The sequence below is a fragment of the Ascaphus truei genome, chromosome 5 (genome assembly GCF_040206685.1).
Source record: "Ascaphus truei isolate aAscTru1 chromosome 5, aAscTru1.hap1, whole genome shotgun sequence".
NCBI classification, from domain to species: Eukaryota; Metazoa; Chordata; class Amphibia; order Anura; family Ascaphidae; genus Ascaphus; species Ascaphus truei.
Window position 1 is genome coordinate 143,023,981 of NC_134487.1, and position 27,001 is coordinate 143,050,981.

General features: G+C 44.2%; 1 protein-coding gene across 2 annotated transcripts in view; it reads left to right on the forward strand.

Moving 5' to 3' along the window:
• Positions 1–3,491: 3,491 nt before the first annotated feature.
• The window catches only part of NSG2 (neuronal vesicle trafficking associated 2), a 98,470-nt gene continuing 74,960 nt past the window's right edge, over positions 3,492–27,001 (forward strand). The window contains exons 1-4 of one of the 2 annotated variants that reach the window (XM_075601013.1): positions 3,492–3,689; positions 4,143–4,357; positions 4,789–4,939; positions 7,830–7,949. In XM_075601013.1, the coding sequence (XP_075457128.1) occupies positions 4,811–4,939; positions 7,830–7,949 (249 nt within the window). In that variant the 5' untranslated portion in view covers positions 3,492–3,689; positions 4,143–4,357; positions 4,789–4,810. The remainder of the gene's footprint in view (positions 3,690–4,142; positions 4,358–4,788; positions 4,940–7,829; positions 7,950–27,001) is intronic. The other variant, XM_075601012.1, reaches the window with a different exon arrangement.

Below are 27,001 nucleotides of genomic sequence, written 5' to 3' on the forward strand. Positions count from 1 at the left end.
CATCTCTCACACTCCCATCTCTCCCCCTCACCCATACACAATACTCACCCTCCACATCACACAATACTCACCCTCCACATCACACACAATACTCACCCTCCACATCACACACAATACTCACCCTCCACATCACACACAATACTCACCCTCCACATCACACACAATACTCACCCTCCACATAACACACAATACCCCCCGCATACCGCACACATTCCACCCCCCCTGCACCTCACCCCCTTGCACCTCACCCCCTGCACCTCACATCACCCCCCTGCACCTCACTCCACTGCACCTCACATCACTCCCCTGCACCTCACCCCCCTGCACCTCACCTCACCCCCCTGCACCTCAAATCACCCCTCTGCACCTCACATCACCCCCCTGCACCTCACCCCCCGCACCTCACATCACTCCCCTGCACCTCACCCCCTTGCACCTCACATCACCCCTCCTGCACATCACCCCCCTGCAATTCACCCCCCCCTGCACATCTCCCCCCTCCGGCACATCACCCCTCCTGCACATCACCCCCCCCTGCACATCACCCCCCCTGCACATCACCCCCCTCCGGCACATCACCCCTCCTGCACATCACCCCTCCTGCACATCACCCCCCCCTGCACATCACCCCCCCTGCACATCACCCCCCTCCCTGCACCTCACATATCCCCCTGCACATCACATATCCCCCTGCACCTCCTCACCTCACATTACCACCTGCACCTCCCCTCACCCCCCTGCACCTCAGATCACGGCGGAGAGCAGGCAGGACTGCGCGCGCTCGCAAGCAGCGGGCACCGGAAGTGCCGCACTGCTAGAGCGTGCAGTCTTGAGAGCGTGCTGGGCTGGGCTTGGTTCGGGGGGGGGGGAGCGGGCTCGGCTCGGGGGGAGAGCGGGCTCGGCTCGGGGAGAGAGCGGACTCGGGGGAGGGAGAGCGGACTCGAGGGAGGCAGAGCGGACTCGGGAAGGGAGAGCGGACTCGGGGGAGGGAGGAGGGGGAAAGCCGCCGCGGGCCGCACAGTGAATGTGCGGACCGTGGGCCGCGTGTTGTGCAGGCCTGCTCTAGATGAATGGAATCTCCTGATACAGGGAACTCCTTTGGGGTCCCTCTCCCCCTGGAAGTGTATCTCTTAGACTCTGGACAGAACATAACTCTAAAAGGCTGGATCTCCACCTTTCATATTAAAAGGATTAATCAATAATCTCTCCCAGGATACTGGGTAGAGCTAACATAGCACATGTCAATCATAGACATGTGACCTCCCCAGCATCTTCCAAAGCATCACCAGACAGAACATGTGCCTGGAAGTGCAACATTGTAACTGAGTATGGAGACTGACTCATGTACAACCTTTTGCTAGCTGTTAACTCTGGCACTGCTAACAACTGCAAGCTGACATGGGGGACAGGGGTATAATTTAGAAAGGGTGCTAAATATAGGGCTCACATTCTCCTGGTTCCTGTCTATGTTCACCATCTAGCGCTGTCTCCTCTCATGGATAGTCCCTTACCTGGATGTGTTGTCCCCTCGCATACCCTCCCATGAACCCCTGTGAGAATATGTCCCTGAGTATGTTTTTGTCTGTCTTGTTACATTGCTGATCCGCGAATATCTCTGAACCAATATGGGGATTTTTCTCTTATCAATCAAGAGGCTAGTGTTATGTAAGCTGTGTATGACACAGTTGATAGACAAAATGAATTCTTGGTCTATTTAATTTTTATTTTGCTCATTGGGTTTATTTGATACCTCTTATTCATATATCATTAGACTCTTGTCTTTACCTAGTAAATGTCTTTACCGAGTAATACTTGTGTAACGGGTGTTCCCTCTGGCCTGACCCACCCAATCTCATATTGGCCCGTGTAGTCTAACCAGTCTCCCATTACAAGGCGTGTGTGGTGGTGCACCTGCAAGTAACAGGACTCTTGAGTCTCCCGCTTGATGTTATTAGGGGATGTCATCAGGACAGGTAGCTGAGGTAGTGGGTGCGAGTCCAACTTACTTCATGTGCAGCGCCTCCACCTCATCAGGATCTGTGCTTCCGCAGGGAGATGGTCCTGGTGAGGAACTCCTTCTTGGTGCCATCCACTGTTGAGTAATCTCACACTCACACAGTGGGGTTCTTTTTCTCAAGGACATCTTTATTGAATACAGGGATGTAGCAGACTGCCCCATGCAGCTGCCGGCTCTAGCCGCACATCTCTCCGTGATGTCCCTTTGCCAGGTACGCCCTCCCGTATTGAAGTGGGATTCCCTCTCTCCTAGGGAGATCACCACTGCGCCAGGTCCCTGGACACAGTATGGCGTAGACACACTTGATCTATCACTCTGCTCCCGCTAGTTACTGCACTAGGGTCACAAAAGTGGTTCTTCCTCTTTGTACCTTCTGGTTACTATTTCTCCACCAACAACAACACTAACTGTCAGTGTTGTGCCCTTTATACTCCAGGGGGCAGGCGCATCTCTGAGGTCACTATCCAGGGACTCAGAGCATACAGCCACTCCCTTCCTTACACAGGGCACCACACTAGGGTATGAGGGAAAACCTCCATAACTACTGCTGGCAGGCCTGTATTTACCAGGACTTACTGCCAACAGGGAAGATGTATGCAGTCATTATTATGCATGGCTACACTTGTATTTTTTCATATCATAATATTGGTTTTTTTAAAAGCTGTTGGTTTTACCTCATCCAGCATCTAGCCTTTGAGTCAGTTTGAATAGCACTTACATGCATTCTGTTGTACATACACATAGTTATACACTTTGTGCTATTTTAGGTAGCGTATCCCTCCTATATGTTCCTCATGGGATGATAGTAGTAACAATAGAGGATATTTTGAAAATAAATTATTGTAATATTCCTCATTAGGAAACCAAAAGTGTTTAAATATGTTAGTTGTATAGAGCAGGTGGAGGGCTGTGCTTTTAGTATAGGCCCTATACACACAGCCCTCCACCTGCTCTATACAACTAACATATATAAACACGTTTGGTTTCCTAATGAGGAATATTACAATAATTTATTTTCCAAAATATTCTCTATTGCTACTACTATCATCCCATGAGGAACATATAGGAGGGATACTATAGGGGTTTTGAATGATCATTGTATACATATTGTTCAGGTGAAAACTACAGCTTCAGACAGTGTGAGTGCGTTTAGCTTCTCTGACTGTAAGCTCCTCTGACTGTAAGCTCCTGTAAGGTACATTGTGATAGTCCTCGCATTTGTTAGAAGGGCTGCTGCAGAAGTTGTTTCATTTTGTTTATTATACAATATATATATATATATTACACGCTGTGATGCTGTGGCCAGGGATCGATTGGTCCGGTCTGCCACCATTCTTGATTCACATGAGAGGTCTGGTCTGTGTGATTTCTCTGCGTTCCACAGAGCATTCCATGCACAGGAAGTGCAGGAGAACTAATGAAAGTCTGATTGCGGAACTGAAAGTACTTGCAGGGACTATAGAAACCCAATGGGATGTGGACTATGATTAAGCTTGAAGAAGGGGCAGTGGGATAACAGTGTTTGTCTGCAGACTAATCCCCAATGGATTTCTGTATTTTTCTGTACATTAAAGAAGAAACCTAGTTGTTACCAAATGGAACATGCGAGTGTGTTTCTGTCTCTATTCTTTATCCTTTACGCTATTACGTTACTGAGTGCTGATCCAACCAGGTATTTGGTAAATTATTTAAGTTTTCAGGTGTTATAGTGTTTTGTGACGTTCGTTAAACCACTATGTCAGCGCTGGTTTTACCCTTGTCAGCAAGGAAACATGGCTCACATTTTTAACTTGCCTCCCCCCCCCCCCCATATATTATCTCACACCCTCGTAAAACAAAAGAATACATATTAAGTTATAGCCAATGTGTCATATTATACATGATGCATAGACCCTTTCCTGCAGACATATACGACATTTTAATCTTTTAAAGATTGTTTTCCGCCTTCCATAGTATGGAATTGACTGTCAAGAGCTACACCAAGGTAAATACATTCATATTCTAGCAGTGTTCCTCATATACAGCCAGTAGGCGGCGTTGGTATTTAAGGAATTGTGGCCACAATGCTAATCCGTTCCCAGTCTGTTGTACAGTATTTTGCTCTGTTGCAATTCCTATTCAACAGCAGGTGGTGCCAGTCGGTAGGTGGATGGAGAAGGAGCTCCAGCCCAACTGCAGGAACTGTGTGCTGCAATCTGTGCCCTGCTCCCCTTCAGTAGATATTGGTAGCCGCCGTCTGCAGGAGCACTGTCCGCTTCAGCACCACGAACAGCTCCAGTCTATCTCTCTTCAAATCGTCTGAACCCAGCCTGCCCATTGAGAAAAGGCACCTGACAGTGAGTACGTTGAAATACTTCTGTCCCTTCCCCTCAACAAATATACTGCTATTCAAGAGTCTCTCCCTTATTCAACACCGGTCGGGTGACTGGTAAATAATAATGTATGTTGTATGCACATATTTCAAAATGTAGGCTTGTGCTTTATAACATAATGTTTTACAGTAGTTGTATACTCCTTTTTATCCCTCACCTTCCATAGTGTCCTGCCCTTTTCCCCAAACAAAAGCGCAGCTACATTAGTAGGTATGTCATTCAAACAAATTGGCACTGGAATAAGAGGAAATAAACAAGGTAGACAACAGGCTGTCAACAAACTAATTAAATAGATATGTTTTTTGTTTTTATTATTGAATGGCTGAGTGAATGGGTCTGATGATCCTCCCTTTCCTTTTTTTTTTTTTTTTAACATGGGATATCTTGATCATTTTTGAGGTCTGGAAAGTGAGGAATAAGAATGGTGAAGCTGGGGAGTAATTTGAGTGACAAGACCAGCAAAGAACCTTCTGTTGAGGATGGGTTTCAGACGGTCCCTTTGATCACACCCTTGGATGTAAATCATCTGCAATTCCCTGCCCCCGAAAAGGTAAATGTATAGATGGATGTTATAAGAGTCAAGGTCTAGACAGTTTTTATTCCTCGCAAATTGATCCCAAATCCATCAATCTGTCATCTTTTCTTTGTGTCCTATGCATGAGACATTGATCCAGAGTCAATGGCATTGATGCATGTCTGTTGTATTCAAAACCACATGATGTTCTACAAACATACACAAAAGCAACATTGTGCATACCCAATGTATTTGCATTATTGTTTAAGAGACACACGAATTAGATGGGAATTAAGTTATTTACAGTATATGTTCTATGCAGGTGGGGCACTTGGCATGTGACTTGTGCTATTGTTTATGGCAATGAAAACAAACCTGGATATTTATTTTAAGTACATTGTTGGCATTAGGCTGTAGGCATTTAAGGCTAGTGCTCACAAACAAGAACAATATATGAACATTTACATTTTTTAAATATCATCCTTAAAAATAACTAAATACGACTTTTCATTGTAAAGTGAATTCTGTAGGTAGGCAATATTAAAATATGATAGCCCACCTACAGGTATGTATATGTGTGTATATATATATATATGTTGTATGTATATATGTATATATGTATATGTGTATATCACTAAACGACAAAGGTTTGATTTTAAAGGATAAAAACATAACAATTATGACTGGATACAGATGTTACACTTTTTTACTAGGTAAGCCTATAAGAAAATAAATAAAAAACAGCTGTCCTGGCAAAAATAATAAATGTTCTTTATATCATTCTCTCTATCCATAGGCCTTTGAGAAGAACAATCTATCAATTATTTATAATCCTGGGCAGTAGTATTTCCATTTTTTATGACCCATGTTTTCACCTAGACTTAGAAATGTTAACGGCTTGGTATACTGTACCTATTAAATAGAGTTTAGTCAGTCATATAATGTTGTTTTATTGTTAACATTCCTTCATGAATATTAAAGACATTGAAATAAGATGTTAAGCAAATAACATGCAGCTGAATTATAATATATTTGTATGTTCCCAAAATTGCATGAAATAATATAGCACCTTCAACAATTACACTATTTGTTTTTTTTTCTCAGTGTTATGGCGGGGTCTTGACAGAAAATTGTATGTGTTTTGAAATATGTTTTTTTTTTTTATAAAACGATGACATATTTTAAATAAGGGTTCAAAGAATTTGTAATTGACTATTTATCCATCTTAATTTGCTTGTACCTTTGGAAAATTGAAACAACCACTGGACATTTAAGTGGGTAATTGTTTGGAGTACTGTGTCTATTTGCATAAGAGGTTTTTGTTCTGTGAAAACTTCCTAAAGAAATACCACAACATTCATTGGTCATTTTCTTTAAATAGGTCCAACATTTTTGTGTGGCTGTTGCTATCATACATTTTTCTTTCTTTTACCATACAACTATTTTACTTCTTTTCCATCCAGTCAGCCATTTGCAGTAATGGCTGTTACTGAATCTGTTCTTGAAGCCGAAGACCTTATTTTAGAGCCAAGGTCTGTTAATTTTTAACTTTGCATCATTTAAGAGCTGGAATTGTGCCAGAATTCGCCGTACTTCCATGCACACAACCTCACTACAGTATATGAAAATAAATGATCAATATTAATGTCTAAAGCCATGAAGACACCATTTCCAATGTATAAAACATCAGTTAATCCCATGTGTTACGAGTATTGTTTACTTAAATACAAATTATTCCACACAGAAACATACAACTAAGGATCTAATTACCAGTAGAATACATGTTTGTGTTATTTAATTCCATTTATTTTTATCTATTTTTTCAAAGCCTTTTGGGCCATAATTACTAAGTAGTGCTACATCACAAGACACCTTCTGGTGCCAGAAGACACCTTCTGGCCAATTTACGTACTGTCATTATCTTCCCATTCTATTTGATATTATATTCCCATTGTATTCTCATCTTTTCTTTAAATCATAATTGATGTGTGATTCTTTGTTATGCTCTCATATTTTCTTCTCTTTCTTGCCAGTTAATTTATCCTCTGCTTTCATTGCCATTTTCTCTGTGAGTAATGAACAATGTAAAAGTAGAAAGCATGTGATTGTACTGAATTCTTTTGACTCAATGTAACTTTACCATTTAAGCTTTATTCTTGAAAAGTTTCCCAAATTAGATCAGATTTGATGTATGATGCATTTATAGCAAACTAAATCTGAAAACATAACATTAATTCAGGGGAAAATGACAAGCATAGATAATAGGAACACAAATAGAATTTGAGAGATATAGTGCTTCAGATACAAATAGGGATTCCTTTAATATGGTTTATAGAAGATTATGTCAAGCTGTGTAAACATGTCAAGGGTAGCAACCTTGCTTTGCACTGAGGAACAAAAGAGTACTTAACAGTAAATGTAATGTCCAGAACAATATTTACATCTGGGTCTGTATAAGAAAGACTTGCCAAAATACAGTAGCTCATCGCAAATCTTAGCATGGTCTATCTACATGCATACAGTATAGAAAGAAATCTAATTTACACAATCTGGAATTGGAATTGCATTGTATTTTTGGAATTTGAAATCAACACTAATATTGCACATCACCAGGGGGAATTAAGTTAGAAATACTGTTAGAAAACAAGGTTAACTGACCTGATATTGATAAGATTCTGATGACTTTTTCTGTGGAGTGGTGATCAGAGCTAATATGCTAAGATCACAGGTTATAATTGTACTGCTAATCTTTCAACTGCTAGAGCTCACGAAGCAACAATGAACTTGCATTTGCTCATACTATCCCCAGGTACACAAAATTCATGTGTGTAGCAATGGTGTTTAGGCCAAGCCTGACATTCAAATCTGCTAATCTCTAGCAATGCTAACCTTTGGAAAAACCCTCAAAATAATTTCAATGTTTCAGGTGGTTGTTAAAACAAGGACAGAGTACCAGTCAGATCAAAAGAACAAGGGGAAAATCAGGGTGCCAAAAATCGCTGAGTTTACTGTCAGCTTTACGGATGGCGTGACAGAAAGGTTAAAGGTAAGCGATAGATATTCTTGTCTTTGAGATCTGTTATTTCATCTGTTATATCAAATTGAGTGGTTGACATTTCTATATGCTACATCTCAACACCCTTTACAGAGTATGAAGATGGGATAACTGAAGTGTGTAGTTCTAGTTAGCAACATACATTGTACTTGACTTGAAATATAGTGAGGAAGCTCAGCTAAATAGTTGAGTAATAGTTTTACATATTTAAGCCATATTTAAGTGTGTTCTAATCGCAATTTGTGGTCTTAAAGAAATATAGGTGTATCATACATTATTAATTCTTGCATTGTCACATACATTTCCATCTATTTTAAATTTAAACGACAGTTACTTATCCTATATTTGTATTTATACTATTTTAATCCGGAGGAATGCAAGCATTGTTCAATGATGTCTCATAAGGAGGAAATTAAATTCCTTCCTGACTCCAAATATTGGCAATCAGATTTCTCCCTGGATCAACATCCTTCCTATGTGTATGTAACCCATATCCCCCCCCCCCAGACACAGATGCTATATCTAGGGTGTGTGAGGGCTGTTTACACGTGCTTGAGTGGTACATACCTGCTGGTAACAGGAGGGCCTGAGCTTCCCGCGATGATGTTGGGGACACAGGACCAGGCTTCTGGGGTAGTTGCCTCATTCTTTAGTGGTGGCGCAGCGCCTCCATCCTCTATACCTTCCCAGGGGTATGGGGTAGGACCCGTATAGAAGAAATGACCCTGGTCCCAGGGTGGACGCTCCAGAATCACACACAGTCTCTTTGGTAAAATCAGCAATGTCTCTTTATTGTCTCTAGCTCGCACACAGCAGCCTTGGCAGCACACAGCAGCAGCAGCACACAAGGCACTGCAAATGTGTACAGGCCTTCTCCTCTCCTCTCCTTTCCTCCAAGATGCATGCCGACAGGATGGTCTGTGAGGGGCCTCAATACCCCAATGCCCACCTTAGAGGGCATCCTCTGGGTGGGGATAGATCTTCCCCATCACCCCCTCATCAGGGTGAGGGGCATTGGTCCACCGGAGCTCTGCCCACTCTACAAATGTATAGGCCAGAGTTCTCTCTCTCTCTCCCCTGCTCCCAGGAGAGAGCTTGACCTACTCCTCTCCTCCAACTCCCAGGACAGACTCCAACTAGACCTCGAACTCTACTGTCACTCACAGGAACTAGCTCCTAAATAGAGTCAGCCCCACCTCTCATGATGTCAGCAGGACCTCCCCTCTGTCTCATGCCTGCAGCAGAGTCAGGGGCCTGCATCTATCACTCAAGGCAGGGCGTGAGGGGGGAAAACCCATGATTACTACTGGTGCCTGCCCTTAACAGGACTTACCACAGTAGGAGAAAGATATGTATAGCCCGTGCTGTTTACAGGGGGCTACACTCCACCTCTGGTGGAATCCAATGGTCCCCACTTGGACCTAACTTTAGCAGTACCATCCTGCGGTGAACAACCTGGGAAACAAAACACATATCATGCAGTTTGGTAGTCATAACATATGCTCCCATGAGGTAGTAATACAAAACCGGTTACTCCCAATGTGGAGAACCCTAATGGTAATGCTTCGGATCAGGTTTCCTTACTTTTCTGCAATTGTGATCCGTAATGGTCACAAAGGACTGCACCGACCCATGCTCTGGCCGATATATTATGCTGTGCATGTATATGCACCGTCCTATACTCCAGATCCGGATCAACTCACTGATCCTGTCCTCATTATGGTAACCGGCCTTACCAAACTTTGTTCGCAGATATTCTCGTACGGCTTCTCGGAGCCAACTATCTCTGCTCTCCTCTATTTCCCTCATTATGGGCTCAGGCACATAAGGGTATTCGTATCCATGGGACTGCCTATACCTAGCCACTATGGCTCTGTCGGCTCGGCTCAACTTAGTGAGCTTACGGTGACCCGCCCTGCTTGGCAGTACCCAAAACTCTGGTTCTTCAAGAGCAATCTCGTCATACAATATACTGGGGCCCTTGGGCTGAATGAGTTTCTGCTCTATCTCCTGGTACCTATGATCTATCTCGTCCTCCACCTCCTGGGGAGTAAAGGCACCTGCCACCCACCAATGATCAACTATGTTGTTCTTAATGAGAAGGAACCGCGTACGGTCCATACCTTCGTGGTACCCAGTGAACAGGGGTGCCCACCACTTGTCACGGTGCTCGTACTCTGTGGAATGGCTACTGTTCTCTACCTCTGACTCTGCTTGGGACGAGACACCGGACGTCCCCGCCTCTGTAGAGCGCGAGCAATCTCTCCTCCCTTTGGCGTTGAAATACCTTGTTGGTTTCATCTTGTGAACCACCGTATTGACAGACCCAGCCTCTGCTGGAGTGTGGGACCCTCAGGCTCTCCCTCTAGCTGTAGGAGAAAACGGCACAGGGTTAGGCACACGTATCACAATGGCATATGGTATTTCCCCATCAGACCCCTCATCGCTCAATTCCCAGTCCCGCCAATCTCTGGAATATTTGGGGTACTTGCTCAATTTATCCCCGCTAGGTCCCGGTGACAACACTCGTGACGGGGCAGGGGCAGTGGCCGGGGCGATGGAGCTAGGGGTTGGGGCAGGGGCAATGTTCAAGTCAGTGTCCAGCAAGCAGGTAATACTGCGACCAAGGGACGCTTTCTTGGGTGCTTTCTCCGCCATACTTCGCGCTTCTCTTGATGGGCCTCGGCTCTTCAGAGTGGCCATTGCAGTGGCCATGGCTACTCTCAGTGGGGAGAACAGCGTTCCCGGGCCTCTCTTCCCGTCGGGCCCGGAAGTGACGTCATCGCCGGTGCCCGCGGAATCTCCATCTGCTCCGTGGTCACGCACCGGAAGTACGTCGAGGACTGGACAGGGCGGTAGTGGAGCATCCGGTTCGCGGGCGGACAAGTAGGCCGCAAGCCTCTCCTCATCCTCCGCGGTTGCTGTCTTCACCTGGCGGGAGTAAGGGGGTGGTTGAGTCTCCTTACCGCTCCGCTGCTGTTTGGTGATCTTGGGGTCCTCCGGAGTCATCTCGGATGCCATCTCCGCCGCACTGGGAGTTACCACGGCCGTGGGACTTCTACGGGCCTCAGGCCGCACCAGCGCTCGCCGTCGGAAGGTGTCCGGACTCGTCTGCTCCTCTTTGTTACCGCTGGGGTGGTTTGCCGGTAGGCGCATCGCCATGATGGTACGCCAACCTCTTCCTCCGAGGATATCACTATCGGATCCTCCGCAAGGAGTCACCGGGTTCTTCTGCGATACAACCAGTGGGTATTGGTACGAAACGGGCCCGCTCCGGTACCTCCACTGCGGTCGCGCTCTTCTCCGCCGACGGTTCTCTCGGCTCCGTAGCTGGCTGGGCCTTGGTTCTTCCCGCATGGTTGAAACGGGGAACTAGGACAGCCTTGTCTTTCGTATCCGCCACCTCCGTTAGTGTTCCTGGAGAGGCACCCCGCGGGGTCTCGATCAGTGGCCATGGCTCATTAGGCCACAGGTAACACGTGCCACATTGAGGGCATCGTGCCTTAGTGCTTGGGACCGCTCCAGGTATCCCGCAGTGGGCGCACAGGCACCAGTGGTACTCGTGGCCCTCCACCTCCACTACAAGTAAGCCTCCTGGTAGCTGGTAGATCGTGGTGCTCATTTTGGACATTTTTAGCTCAGAGGTGGAACAGTTCAGTGTTTCAGCTCCTTGCTCCTCGAATGCCAGACAGAAGTGACGCTCTTCGCTCTCTCTTCCTGTCCCTCCCTTTGCTGGGGAGGACGCTTCTGATTGGCTCTCCTTGTGCCCCCTCCCTCTGGTGGAATACAGAGGCGAGGCCCTCCTTCTTTCAGTGTGACTTGGCCTGGTTTGTGGGCCAGTCACAGCACAGGTGGGTGGGCTTTCGGCTTTCGCGCTGCTCCGCTCCTCTTGCAGGGAATCTGGGTTTGGCGCAAAACCCCTGCACATTTCCCGCCACATTTCTCGTACAGTCTCTTTGCACGATTCACGTGCGCGCTCCAGGATTGGCGGGAATCACCATTTTAGGTCGGATGCTATCTGCTGGGCCGTGGATGGCGCACTTGTCGCCATTTTGGGTTCTTCTTTGCTCCGCGGAGCACATGTAGTGACGGCCACCATCTTCGATGAGCCCACCACATGTAAATGTGCACTACGCTCAGTGGCTACGGTGTAGCACGAACCTAGACACTGGCTGTACCCACTGACACTTTCTGATACTCTCTGCATGCTTCCTCTGTTGCCCACTAGTATGAGGTGGCATACCCCAGGCTAGGCAGAACTCCTTCCCTGTGCACTGTACTTGGTGACAGTTCCGGCAAGTGCTCTGTGGTACATTTTATGTGGATGCTAGCTAGTGTACCGGGCATCTCTTTAAGTACGGGCGTCCCTACTTTTGGCCACTCATAGTGCGGGCCCTGGGCCATGGTCCCTGGACATGTTAGCAGGCTAACCCCCCCAGTTGACTCACACTATCTGCCTCAAGGGACTAGGACAGCTATAGCTATGCACCCATCTTACGCCACCCTCTTAGGGCACCCAGGGCGTACTGTGCGGGACCGGAGGTCCACGCTCCCCTGACTACCCCCGGTATGGCATGCCCTACTTTCTTTAGCACTAGCCCGGAGAGTGCACATCACTCTTCCCACTCTGCTTCGCTGTAAGCCTGTCCTGCTCTGGATCTCAGCAGCTCGCCTCCAAATGTAACCCATATTCCCCCCCCTCCCCAGACACAGATGCTATATCTAGGGTGTGTGAGGGCTGGCTACATGTGCTTGAGTGGTGCGTACCTGCCGGTAACAGGAGGGCCTGAGCTTCCCGCGATGATGTTGGGGACACAGGACCAGGCTTCTGGGGTAGTTGCCTCATTCTTTAGTGGTGGTGCAGCGCCTCCATCCTCTATACCTTCCCAGGGATATGGGGTAGGACCCGTATAGAAGAAATGACCCTGGTCCCAGGGTGGATGCTCCTGAATCACACACAGTCTCTTTGGTAAAATCAGCAATGTCTCTTTATTGTCTCTAGCTTGCACACAGCAGCCTTGGCAGCACACAGCAGCAGCAGCACACAAGGCACTCCAAATGTGTACAGGCCTTCTCCTCTCCTCTCCTTTCCTCCAAGATGTACGCCGAAAGGATGGTCTGTGAGGGGCCTCAATACCCCAATGCCCACATCAGAGGGTATCCTCTGGGTGGGGACAGATCTTCCCCATCACCCCCTCATCAGGGTGAGGGGCATTGGTCCACCGGAGCTCTGCTCACTCTACAAATGTATAGGCCAGAGTTCTCTCTCTCTCTCCTGCTCCCAGGAGAGAGCTTGACCTACTCCTCTCCTCCAACTCCCAGGACAGACTCCAACTAGACCTCGAACTCTACTGTCACTCACAGGAACTGGCTCCTATATAGAGACAGCCCCACCTCTCATGATGTCAGCAGGACCTCCCCTCGGTCTCGTGCCTGCAGCTGAGTCAGGGGCCTGCATCTATCACTCAAGGCAGGGCGTGAGGGGGGAAAACCCATGATTACTACTGGCGCCTGCCCTTAACAGAACTTACCACAGTAGGAGAAAGATATGTATAGCCCATGCTGTTGACAGGGGGCTACATGTACTTATTTGGTATATCCCTATTTACCTTTCCTTTCTAAAAAGATGTCCAACCTATTGTATCTGCCATCACCGTCTCCATGGGTAATGTAACTGCCCTTACTGTAATAAACTCTTTCTTTTGTTGCTGGTGAGATCTCTTTTCCTACAAACTTAAGGGGTGACCCTGTGTCGTTTGTACTTGCCTTGGGATGAATAGTTCTTTTGAAAGCTCCTTCTGTTGCCCCTGAATATATTTGTATATAGTTATCATGTCCCCTCTTTGACACCTCTTTTTTAATGTAAACCAATCTAATTTAGCTAGCCTCTCCTCATCAGTTAAATTTTGAATCCCCTACATTAATTTGGTGGCTATTCTCTGAACTTTTTCTAGTTTAATAATGTATTTTTTATGAAGCGGTGCCCAAAACTGTACCCCATATTCAAGGTGTGGCTTTACTAATGTTTTATACAGTGACATAATTATGCTTATTTCCCTTCCAGCCATACCCCATTTAATGCAAGATAAGATATTATTTGCCTTTGTAGCTACTGTCTGACATTGGACACTATTGCTAAGCCTGCTGTCGACAAGCACTCCTAAATCCTTCTCCATCAAGGACTGACTTCCTTTTGCCCCATTTCATTTGTAAGTCGAGAGAAATGTCATCCTGCTCTGATTTTACTACCTTACACAATTTAGTATCAACAGCAACGATGACGATTTTGCTCTCAAAGCCAACCTCAATGTCATTAATTAACAGGTTAAAGTCTTGAGACACGTTAAAAGTTTGTGTACATTTATAACAAATACAAATATAACTTGTGAGCACATTCACGTCTCAGACAGGTCCACAAAACTGCCTTTCCCCATAATTACTCAGCATACAGTGCTTCCACTGCCACCAGGTATTCTGTGTAATGACATGCAAACGAAAACTTATGGTTTATCAGTTTTTACTTCTTACTAGCTGAGAGACCCGGCGTTGCCCGGGATGTAAATGCGTAATAGGTAGTATTATTTATAACTCGTGGAACAATAGGTGAGTATTTGTTGTAAAGGTTTCGGGGGGGGAGAAAGGGGAGCGGGGGGGGAGAAAGGGGAGCGGGGGGGGAGAAAGGGGAGCGGGGGGGGGAGAAAGGGGAGCGGGGGGGGGGGAGAAAGGGGAGCGGGGGGGGGGGAGAAAGGGGAGCGGGGGGGGGAGAAAGGTGAGCGGGGGGGGAAAAGGGGAGCGGGGGGGGAGAAAGGGGAGCGGGGGGGGGAGAAAGGGGAGGGGGGGTAGAAAGGGGAGCGGGGGTGGGGAGAATGAGGGGGAGAAAGGGGAGCGGGGGGGGGAGAAAGGGGAGCGGGGGGGGGGAGAAAGGGGAGCGGGGGGGGAGAAAGGGGAGCGGGGGGGAGAAAGGGGAGCGGGGGGGGAGAAAGGGGAGCGGGGGGGAGAAAGGGGAGCGGGGGGGGGAGAAAGGGGAGCGGGGGGGGAGAAAGGGGAGCGGGGGGGGGAGAAAGGGGAGCGGGGGGTGGAGAGCAGTGGGCATATGTATTGTCATAATTTATGTATGGGCATTTCCCCCCCCTCCTCCGTGCGTCCGTCCCCCTGCTGGTCCGGCTGGTGGCCCCCCCCGTTCCCCGTGACTCCCCCCCCCGTTCCCCGTGACTCCCCCCCCCGTTCCCTGTGACTCGCGCTCCCCCCCACCCCCGGCGCCCGCTCGATGTGGCGTCTGGCTGAGCGGCGGTAGGAAGCGCCCTGTGTGTGTGGGCCTGAGGCTGAGGCGGGACGCGCAGTGGGCCTGTGGCTGAGGCGGCATGCGCAGTGGGCCTGAGGCTGAGGCGGGACGCGCAGTGGGCCTGAGGCTGAGGCGGGACGCACAGTGACTTACCTGAGCGGGTGGTAGCGCCGGGGAGGTAAGGGAGCGGCTGGGGTAGGAGGGCCGCGCTTCCCGTCCGGAGCCAGTGCAGGACGGCGCACGTGAGGGGGGGGGAGGGGGGCGGACAGAGGGTGTGTGTGTGTGTGTATAGAGCTGCTGTGTTGTGTGTGTGTGTGTATAGAGCTGCTGTGTTGTGTGTGTGTGTATAGAGCTGCTGTGTTGTGTGTGTGTGTGTATAGAGCTGCTGTGTTGGGTGTGTGTGTGTGTGTGTGTGTGTGTATAGAGCTGCTGTGTTGTGTGTGTGTGTAGAGCTGCTGTGTTGTGTGTGTGTGTGTGTGTGTGTATATAGAGCTGCTGTGTTGTGTGTGTGTGTGTGTGTGTGTGTGTATAGAGCTGCTGTGTTGTGTGTGTGTGTGTGTGTGTGGGCCGTCACTCCGCCTCAGGCCAATGAGAGGTGTGCGGGGGCGGGCGACCCAAGGGACCAATGAGATTTCCCCTAGGGACACCGGACATCCAGGCAGGCAAACATACAGTGCTTTCACTAATATAGTATAAGATTCATTTTAATATGGATTACTATACCCTTATGCCTGCCGTATTACACAGCTTTTATAGCAAAGCCTGGCTTTAAGAATTTTACATTTATATGGAATGTTCATGTTAGCCCATTGGCGTCACAACTGGCATTAAATTTGTACATTTAGGTCTGAAATAGTTCTTTGTTTATGGGTTACATTTAACGTTGAAAAAGGCTTCAGAAATTCCAGAGTTGCAGTGATCAGGATAACTGTATACAGGATAGGAGTTTGAAAAGGGCTCCCTATGTTTGCCATTTTTGAAAACGACGTGTTTGTGCGTACAAGAGGCTTGGCTCCGTTTTAATTATCTAGTAATAAGATAGAGCAATCTGTTGCCATAACCGCATGAACCGAACAGTTTGTTGTCTCCCGGGTACTCGGGTTCGGCACATTGCGGATCGGGTAGACAGATTGTTGGGGGGGAGGACGGGGCTGGGATTGACCCGGCGGTCTTGGTACACGTTGGCACCAATGACAAAGTTATAGAAAGATGGAGGGTCCTAAAAAATGATTACAGGGATCTAGGCAAAAAGCTTTAGGCAAGGATCTCCAAGGTAGTATTTTCTGACATACTACCAGTGCCATGCGCTACCTCAGGGAGACAGTCAGAGATCAGGGAGGTTAATGCATGGCTAAGAAAGTGGTGCAGGAAGGTGGGTTTTGGGTTTTTAGAGCACTGGGACTCCTTTTCTGAGAGGTGCCATCTATATTCTTGGGACGGATTGCACCTCAATGAAGAGGGGTCTTCTGTGCTAGGGGGGGTGAATGCTAAAAAGGTTGGAGGAGATTTTAAATTAGGATGGTGGGGGGAGGGAAATGAAACAGATAATGAACTAAATGGAATAGATGAGGATACAAGGTGGTATGGCGGTAGAAAGGGGCAAGTGCGAGTTTGACAAGCAGTGAGACACCCATAGTAAATACAGATAATACTAGAAAACGTCTAAAGACTAAACCAAGTGGGCACAGAAAGGAAGGAGAAGATAAGATAATAGTACAGGCTGAAAAAAACTTAAATGCATGCTTGCTAATGCAAGAAGTCTGACAGATAAAATGGGGGAGCTTAAATTAATAGCTGCAAGGGAGCAGCATGATATCATAGGCATTACTGAAACATGGTGGGATGAAACTCATGACTGGACAGTTAATTTAGAGGGTTATTCCCTTTTTCGGAACGATCGAACAAATAGAAGGGGAGGTGGAGTATGTTTATATGTTAAACTGGATCTAAAACCTATCATAAGGGATGATGTCTATGAAGGGAATGATGAAAATGTAGAGACTTTGTGGATAGAAATTAGCAGTGGAGGTAAAAGTATAAAGAAAATGTTTGTGGGAATATGCTATAAACCACCAAATATCTGTGAGATTGAGGAAGCTAAAATACTTTTGCAAATGGAGAAGGCATCAAAACGGGGTCATGTTTGCATAATGGGGGATTTTAATTATCCAGACATAGACTGGGGCAATGAGATTAGCATTACAACAAAAGGAGACAGGTTTTTGGAGGTGCTTAAAGACATTTATATGACCCAAATTATTGAGGAACCAACCAGGAGAGGGGCAGTACTGGATTTAGTCATATCAAACAATGTAGAAGTAATAACAAATGTTCAAGTCCTGGAACATTTGGGTAACAGTGATCATAACATTGTCTCATTTGAAATAAATTATCAAAAAACAGATTACTTGGGTTCAACAAAGACCTTCAACTTTGGAAAGGCAGATTTTAATAAACTGAAGTCTAATCTACAAGTAATACACTGGGATGATGTTTTTGCATGGAAAAATGTAGAAGATAAATGGGCAGTCTTTAAAACATTGTTAGAAAAGCACACTTATCAGTGTATACCCGTGGGTAATAAGTATAAAAGAAATAAGTCAAAACCAATGTGGCTAAATAAACAGGTAGTTGAGGAAATGGACAAGAAGATGAAGACATTTAGATTCTTTAAGTCAGAAGGGACAGAGACATCGTATCAGAATTATAAGGAATGTAACAAAAATTGCAAAAGGGCAATCAAATTAGCAAAAATGGGTAATGAAAAAAGGATTGCAATAAAAAGTAAGGTCAACCCTAAAACGTTCTTTAAGTACCTTAATAACAAAAAAATGAGAAAATAAAATATAGGACCCTTTCAGTGTGAGATGGGTAGGCAGATTATTGGAGATAAGGAAAAAGCAGAGGTATTAAACAAATTATTTGGCTCTGTGTTTACCAGGGAAGAATCAAGTTCAATAGTAGTGCCGCAGGAGGAAGCCACAACCTCCATATTAATGAACAATTGGTTAACTGAGGAAGAAGTTCATAAGCGACTTGAAAAAATTAAAGTAAATAAGGCACCTGGCCCCGATGGCATACATCCAAGAGTTCTCAAGGAGTTAAGCTCAGTAATAGCCAAACCATTATATTTAATATTCAAGGACTCCATTTCCACAGGCTCAGTACCACAAGATTGGCGTAAAGCAGATGTGGTGCCTATATTTAAAAAGGGAGCTACATCACAACCGGGAAATTACAGACCTGTAAGCCTGACTTCAACAGTGGGGAAACTACTTGAAGGTTTAATACGGGATAATATTTAGGAATACCTAATGGAAAACAAAATTATTAGTAATAGTCAGCATGGATTTATAAAGGATAGATCATGCCAAACTAACCTTATTTGTTTCTTTGAGGAGGTAAGTAGGAATTTAGACCAGGGTAATGCAGTTGATGTGGTCTACTTAGATTTTGCAAAGGCTTTTGATACGGTTTCACACAAGAGGTTGGTATACAAAATAAAGAAAATTGGACTCAGTAATAATATGTGCACCTGGATTGAAAACTGGTTAAAGGACAGACAACAGAGGATTGTCATAAATGGAAAGAACATACATATGATGATTTCCAAAAAATACCAAATCACCTCATGGTATTAATATAGAGTGGAATCTCAGACATTTTTTGGTAGAATAAAATGGTTATTGTTATTTCCATATCTGTTATTACTACTTACGAACACACCTTCTCAAAGTGCCTCAATAAAATTAAAGGATTTATTTTGAATATGAACATGAAAAATTCTTAAGGATTTAAAAACCAAAAAGGGACCTTTTGCATATTTGGCATATTTTGCACATTTGGCATATTTTGCATATCTTGCATATATTGATTTATAATCTAGACTAATATGTCTGTTGTAATGGTTTATGAATAAAACTAATAACTAATCCTTTATGTATCTGAAAGTTAAATGGCATCTTCCATTCTACTCTCTACCTTCTATACTCAAGAAAAGTAAAAGATTATGTCAACATTTGTATATTATATGATATTTCTATGTATAATGTTTTTATGTTTAACCAATCTTTTCTCTCTATGGTATATATATTTTTTGGAAATCATCATATGTATGTTTATACTATATTATACTATGTTCTTTCTCCTAACAACAAGGACATAGTGGTTGATTGGATTCTGTAAGAGATATTATAATGAAACAAATAATGAATACACAAGTAATGGATAAAGGATATATTTCTTTTATTATATGAAATAAATGCATTTACTAACCAGTTTCTATGGAGATTTAGGTATGTCTGTTGACAGTTTTAATTAATATCATATATGATCAACAATGTGATTAATGATAATAGGAGATATTTTAATAATATAATAAAATGTGTGGTTTAGATCATATTATGTATACCAGGTTTTCTACCCAGCAACAAGTGATGACGTGGGGGCGTGCTTGCCCCTTGTGGCGTGTTCCCATTGGCTCTTGGGTCCTTATGTGGGAGTTCACTTTCCCCATGACTCACTGAGTCCCAATGCAGGAGGAGGTCTAGTCTGATGCCTGCCAGGGAGTTACCTATGGCGATGACGCGGCGAACGGAATCTTCCGTCTCCGCGCTCGCCATGGGATTAACTGGCAGACCACAGACAATGTAGTGCTCCCTCCATGAGCATTGCAGGCGCAGGGGAGGATGGGGATCCTGGTCTCCGGGTACATGACGCTACCAGGCTGGTGACGTCATCACGCATTGTGGGCGTGTCTACGTCATCACCTTTTGGCACGAAAACGGGGATTAAGATTTTTGTATATAAGGTAGTAATGTTTGTCACAGTACATGCTCCTTGATAAAGTGTTTTCTACACGAAACGCGTAGGAGGGTGTTCACCTCCATTTTTAAGATGGCTCAATAAAGAAGATTTTTATTCATACATTTGGGACCCATTCTTGGCTGTGCGCCAGCTTTTTTCCTGTTTGTCTTTGAAGATTTGTCTTATCTCATCCCACTTGGCTGCACGCCTATCAGGATTTTGAACTAAAGGGGCATCTGTGAGTATCATTTATTATTCTCTTCAATACTCATTGTGAGACCAGGATCCATCCGAACGAGGGTTTGACTGGGTTTCACAGCCCTTATCTTACCCTTCAGGGATCATTGGTCTATCTGGGGACTTTACTACAAGTATCAATCAGAATATCCCCCTGTCCTATCCTGTTTATTTGTATATCACATATACCATCATATTGAAAGGATCCAGCGTTGGAGCGCCTTTGTCACTTTTATCTTTGGATTCTTTACAGTAAGGGCAGTTAAAATGTGGAATTCATTACCCATGGAGACAGAGATGGCAGATACAATAGATTTGTTCAAAAAAGGTTGGACATCTTTTTAGATGGGAAAGATATACAGGGATATACCAAATAAGTATACATGGGAAGGGAAGGGATTAATCCGATTGCCAATTCTTGGAGTCAGGAAGGAATTTATTTTTCCCCTTATGAGATATCATTGGATGATATGACACTGGTTTTTTTTGTTTGCCTTCCTCTGGATCAATAAGTAAGTATAGATATAGGATAAAGTATCTGTTGTCTAAATTTAGCATAGGTTGAACTTGATGGACCTACGTCTTTTTTCAACCTCATCTACTATGTAACTATGTAGTGACCAAATGATCTTCATTTGTAAAGCTATTCCATGCCTTCAATAGTCTAGAGACACAGATAGTACCCAAGTGCTATAGTAGCTACAGCGAAATTGAGATGAGTGAGGTGCTCACTAGGTAGGACTAATATAGATACACAAGAACAGGAAACCTAAGATCGATATATAAACACTATATGAGTGCTCTCGATCATGCACTAGTGGATGTACAAAGACTATTATGTCTTTGTGAAGACACTAGTAGTTCCTCCACCTGTTCTCCTCAACAGTGGTAGGGGACTACAGGACCATATATAGGGTACTAGAGAGTAGTACATCCAGTTCCTGTCTCCCAGCCCGACCAAGGCTATCCTATATATTTCTATAGATCTTCACTAAGACATAGTAGTCTTTGCATATCCACTAGTGCATGATCGAGAGCACTCATATAGTGTTTATATATCAATCTTAGTCACTATACTATGTTGTTCTATTTTTAAAGCCCTTTATTTTATATTCATTTTGGACATTAAAATTATTTTAAATATCTCTTTTACCATTTTCAGTGACAGAGTGCTTGGAAACTAGGTTTCCTATTCTTGTGTATCTTCAATAATCTAACAAATTCCATCATGTGGTGCATGCCTGGTAGAGATGGGCGAATTCGCCCAGATCCGTTTCCTAGAACTTCGCTGATGTTACGCCCAAAATCTGCATCGCGGTATACAATCCACAAAATGGATTTGGGCAGTTTCAATCCGCGTGGATTCATCAAAAACCACCATTGGATACAACCCATGGATGGATTTGTAGAATCCTATCTGCGGATTCAGCAATCCATTGGCGGGTTCTCAAAAATCCAAAAGAACTGGCCGATCCACTGCAGATCCAAATTTGCTAAGAAAATTTGCCCATCTCTAATCCCTGCTCTTGTATGTCTGATCTTGGCAAAAGAACCCCAAATTAAAGAAATAAGGCCACATTGAATCATAGTATGAACATGTATTTTTAAGCACAATAGATAGATATCAATAAACTCCATAGGCTACAGAAACAAAGACTTGAAACTCTATTTAGGATTTCTAACTCAACAAATAGTGGGCAAGGCTTGTCACGTGGATGCAAGTCGCATGATAATGAGCTGCAGAAGATGAAGTAACACATCATGGTATTATTTCACAATAATGTTCCTTAAGCACCAACTTTTACCCTAATTATTTTTCTAACAAACATTTTTTTGAACACACAACCATCTGACTACAAGCTTGTAATGTTTTTTTTCTAGTGTTTGTTCTCTCTTTCTCTCTGTCACATTCTCCCTCCCCCACCTCTCAACTTGTTGATTAAAATAGGGAATATTTTTAGATACTGTTTCCTAGGAAGATAGAAAAGACTGATGTTTCTTATACTGGAAGTAATAGGAATGTGGGCTTCAATACCTGCATGATTAAGTTTGTCTTTTCTTATCTCTAGGGGAAAAACCCCCTGAATATTTAATATTTTGTTTTTTCTCTGATTATTTTGATGACACTGTGCTTTATTTTCAGTTGTTTCTTACTATGCAATAGCAGAGTTCTCTCAAACTAGGTCCCTACAATAGCTATCACAGTTCGTGATCATTTACATGAAATAGATAGGATTTTTTGCATACTCCCCTTTTTCGCCGGCAAAACATGTACAGGCATACCCCGCATTAACGTACGCAATGGGACCGGAGCATGTATGTAAAGCGAAAATGTACTTAAAGTGAAGCACTCCCTTTTCCCCACTTATCGATGCACGTACTGTACTGCAATCGTCACATACGCGTATAACTGATGTAAATAACGCATTTGTAACAGGCTCTATAGTCTCCCCGCTTGCGCACAGCTTCAGTACAGGTAGGGAGCTGGTATTGCTGTTCAGGACGTGATGACAGGCGCATGCGTGAGCTGCCGTTTGCCTATTGGGCGATATGTCCTTACTCGCGAGTGTACTTAAAGTGAGTGTCCTTAAAGCGGGGTATGCCTGTACTGTATATTTTGTGAAAATTGTGACATTTACAAAAAAAAAAAAATCTATCCTTTTCTCTCTTAACAGCCCTGACTCATTTTTGCAAATGTTGCTATTTTTACAAAAGTTTAATATGTGTATGTTTCGCAAACTTGTGCGGAAATCTTGCACATCTCTAATCCTGAAACGTCTGCCATTAACTCATTATAATTGTTAGATGATTTCCGTTGGCATCTTGCGGCATGTTAGACCCCATAGAATTTGAATGAAGGCAATGATTTGTGGTACAATAGGAAGACTCATCTAGTATGGGCAGCATGAAATACAATTACTGCACACAGGAAATTATTAACCAAACAGAACAAAAAATCACTAAATACAAAAATAGTACATTTAAACCAGGGGTAGCCAACTCCAGTCCTCAAGGGCCACCAACAGGTCTGATTTTCATGATATTCCTGCTTCAGTCTTCAGTCTTCAATCAAAGACATAGCCATCTGTGCTGAAGCAGGGATATCCTTAAAACCTGACAAGTTAGTGGCCCTTGAGGACTGGAGTTGGACACGCCTGATTTAAACCTAACCCACAGCTGTCATCATGGCAAAAGTTGACATATAATCAGTTGTGCACTGCGATTGTTTTTTTCTCCAACTCTGTGTCCACGCCTAAAAAATACCATTCGGAGCTTCACTTTCCCCCATCAATGTGAAAAATTATGATTTATGCTTTTTTTCCCTGTTGCCATAAATCATGTCTTTCTGTGTAATCGCATTTAATCTGGAATGGGAGTAGTATATGAAAGGCAGACAAGCTGGGTAATTCCTCTGCCTCACATTGGCTATTTAACCGCCTGTCAGCCTTTTATTCCATCAAATACTTTTCCCTACACATCCCTTATCAGTTTTTGCAATAATATACGAAGGGCGAGTCATTATTAATAACCGTGCTTGGATTCTGTGTTTGTGATGTTAACTTCCTCCGTCCCACGCACTGCTTCATAGTCTTGTTCTGTCTCCTACGGTGTTATCACAACTGCATGCTCCCACCTCTGTAGAGCAACACCTTCAATCTTATCCCATTACCCACCTTGGGATACTTTGTTTAACCCCATTACTGCCACGTGGGCTTGTAATTCATTGCAGAGTAGTAAGCAGGTTTTCATTCTTCCCATGGAAGTAAAATAAAAATTAAATGAAACATGGACATGTTTATTTTTTTTTTATATAGGAAGCTTCTCGTGACAAAGCTGCACTGCAAAGCAATTTATTTCTTACTTTAGCAGGTCTGTGGATGTTTTGTTTAGGTATTAAGTAGAGCAGCCTCTGTGTACTCTAGGGAAATTTGTACATTGCAACGTTCGCCAGATGGAGAATCTGATAAAGCTGCAACTTTCACAATCCTCTAACTGCTGGAGAGTGCTGGTACTGTACTTCACCCATTGAAGACCTCTCCAGTATTAAAGGGACTGCAGCTCATAACTGGTGCTATTCCATAGGACATCTTCCAGCTCTGCAAGATCTGCAATAGCACTGCTTAGTAAATAATGGCCTGAAAGAGGATCTGCCTGATGCTGGCTGTTCTCATAATTTGTAAAAACAGTCCCTAGCAAATTGAGGTGGCGCTTCCTTATAATGACTCTGATTTAAGGCGGCATAATTTACCCAAAATATCCTGTTGTTCCTAAAATTATATGGTTATGATTTTCACTGCTATTGTAAATTGCAATCCGGAGGGTGCCGATAGAAGCAGGTTTACTTTTTGCTCAGTAGAGCTGATTGAACAGAAAATACTACGGTGTATTTAGGGGTTTTTTTCACCATGAATTGTTTAGCAAACAGGAAATAATTTCACCTATTTGTGAACGTCTTTGCCTGAAAACTTGCATTTAGGTCACTCATTAGTAGAGATGTGCAAAAATTTTACGAGGTCATGAAACATGAAAAATGTTCCCTTTTTGAGTGGCGAAAAAAGCAGCAGCTTAGAGAGTTTGCAAAGGATTCGCCAAGTGATAAGTCCGTGTGCATTGCAATTTCATTTAATATGCTACTTTGCGAAATTCTCTAAAATCACTAGATGCACTTATTGTTGTGACTTTATATAGGGCTCACACACCATGTTTCACTCACTTTCTGGAGATCTTTCGCTGAAAGCTTGCTAGTTTGGCGACATTAGTAGCCCTTTGAGGCTTGGTGAAATGTTTCACAGGGCATTGAATTTGGGAAAATAATGCGAATGCATTCACACATCTCCATTCATTAGCACTGCTGTCAGTGTCTCTTTTACATTTCCACACTTAATAAATCCGAGTGTCACATATGAAGGATATTTCAAGCCTCAAAAGCTTCTAAGCAACACCTATGTATAATTTACATTTTGATTCATGATCTGCAAAATATACTTGCTTTAAATATGTACTCACAATTTATATCTAGAAACAAAAAGGTAGGATTTGTCTATATTTCCATAATCTTGTTATTTTAAAATATATCTGTTTCATTCAAAATGTTAACAAATATTGTAAAGCTTTTAATAGTATTTCCATGTGCTGAAGTGTGAAGATAATTGTGCGTTTATTAGTTTTTTTTAACATAACATTCTATTGTGATGTACAGTATGTATATATGTAGTGTTTCTGTGTGTGATTTAAGCCTTTTTTTAGGACTTTTAAGGAAAGGGAGTTAATAACAGAATGCTACTTAGTTTTTTTAAAGTGATTTGATTTCCTTTGTATTTCTGTTCTTTTGTATTTGCTTCTTCTACCATCCCTTTTAAAATTTGGTATATCAGACATTTTGAAGTTCTTTTGACTTTGAGTTTAAATATCATGATTTGAGATTTATATTACCCTTATTTATCATCTTTAATTATTGCAGACATGGTCCATTTCAATGTGTAACTTTGGATGTTCTTGAATTCAAAATGTATGTAAGCCCTGTCCCAGTGGCGAATTTCCCACTGAACCCGGGTCTAAGGTGTCAAAATTTGGGGTGGCAGAATTTGGGGGGGGGGGGGGGATGGCAGAATTTTGGGGGGGGGGGGGGGTGAGGGGCGGGCATGCGCGACTGGCAATTGCCAGCCGATTGTGCACATGTGCAGGTGGCAAGCGCTGATCTCACATGCGCGGCCAGCAAGCGCCAATTGCGCATGCGCGGCCATCAAGCACTGATCGCACATGTGCGGTTGGCAACATGACATCACACGGCGTCACGCTCCCATGGCAATGGGACGGCGTGGCGCTGGATGATGAGGGAGGCACCAGGTAAGTGCCTAAGTGCGACATTTTTTTTCAAATCCGCCACTGCCTGTCACAAAAGTATACACGCTGTGGACAGTGCAGGATCAGAGCACCTGTGCACACAGTAATGCAGCAGGACTACAATTCAATCACATGACAGGAGGGATTGTATTGTATGGAATGTTGGAGCAGGCTGTCAGTTTTGAAAGACACAGAGAGAGTTCAACTTCCATTTCCGAGAGAGAGACACACAGAGACACAGTTAAGAATAGTCTGAGAGACAGCTAGTGACAGTCTGAGACCAGATACAGATATAGGGAGTGCCAGACTGAGAGGAACACAGACAGACACCCCAGGTGGATGTGAAAGAGCTGCAGAAACATATCTCCTACACACAAAGAAAAGTGTGTTATAAGGAGAAAATCTCCCAGTAAAAAGAGCGATGAGATAACAGACATGGAGGAGGCCTTTCCTGCAACTATTTGGTATCCCTTTGTGTATTATACACACACATCACAAAATGTGTCACCCTTAACAGGCCTGTTAACAGGCAATGACACAGCATTTTCAAGAGCTACAACACAATGCTGGCAATAAAATTAGCCTAAGGCTAAGTCCCCGGTGGCGCTGAGCACGCTCATGTTTGGAGAGAGCTCCAAGCACGCACACGTGCGCGGAGGGGAGGGGGGGTCATTGCGAGTAGTTCAGCGCGCAGGTAAGTATAGATTTTTTTTTTACCTACGCTCCGATCGCGGCTGAGCGTGTGTGCACGCGCACGAGCGCCGCGGGGACTTACATATATCTATAAATGTAAGTCTCCTCCACAAGTGCCTCCCGCTCAACCCGATCAGCGCTAGCGGGGATCTAGCCTCAGGGACATTGCACCCTGGGAATA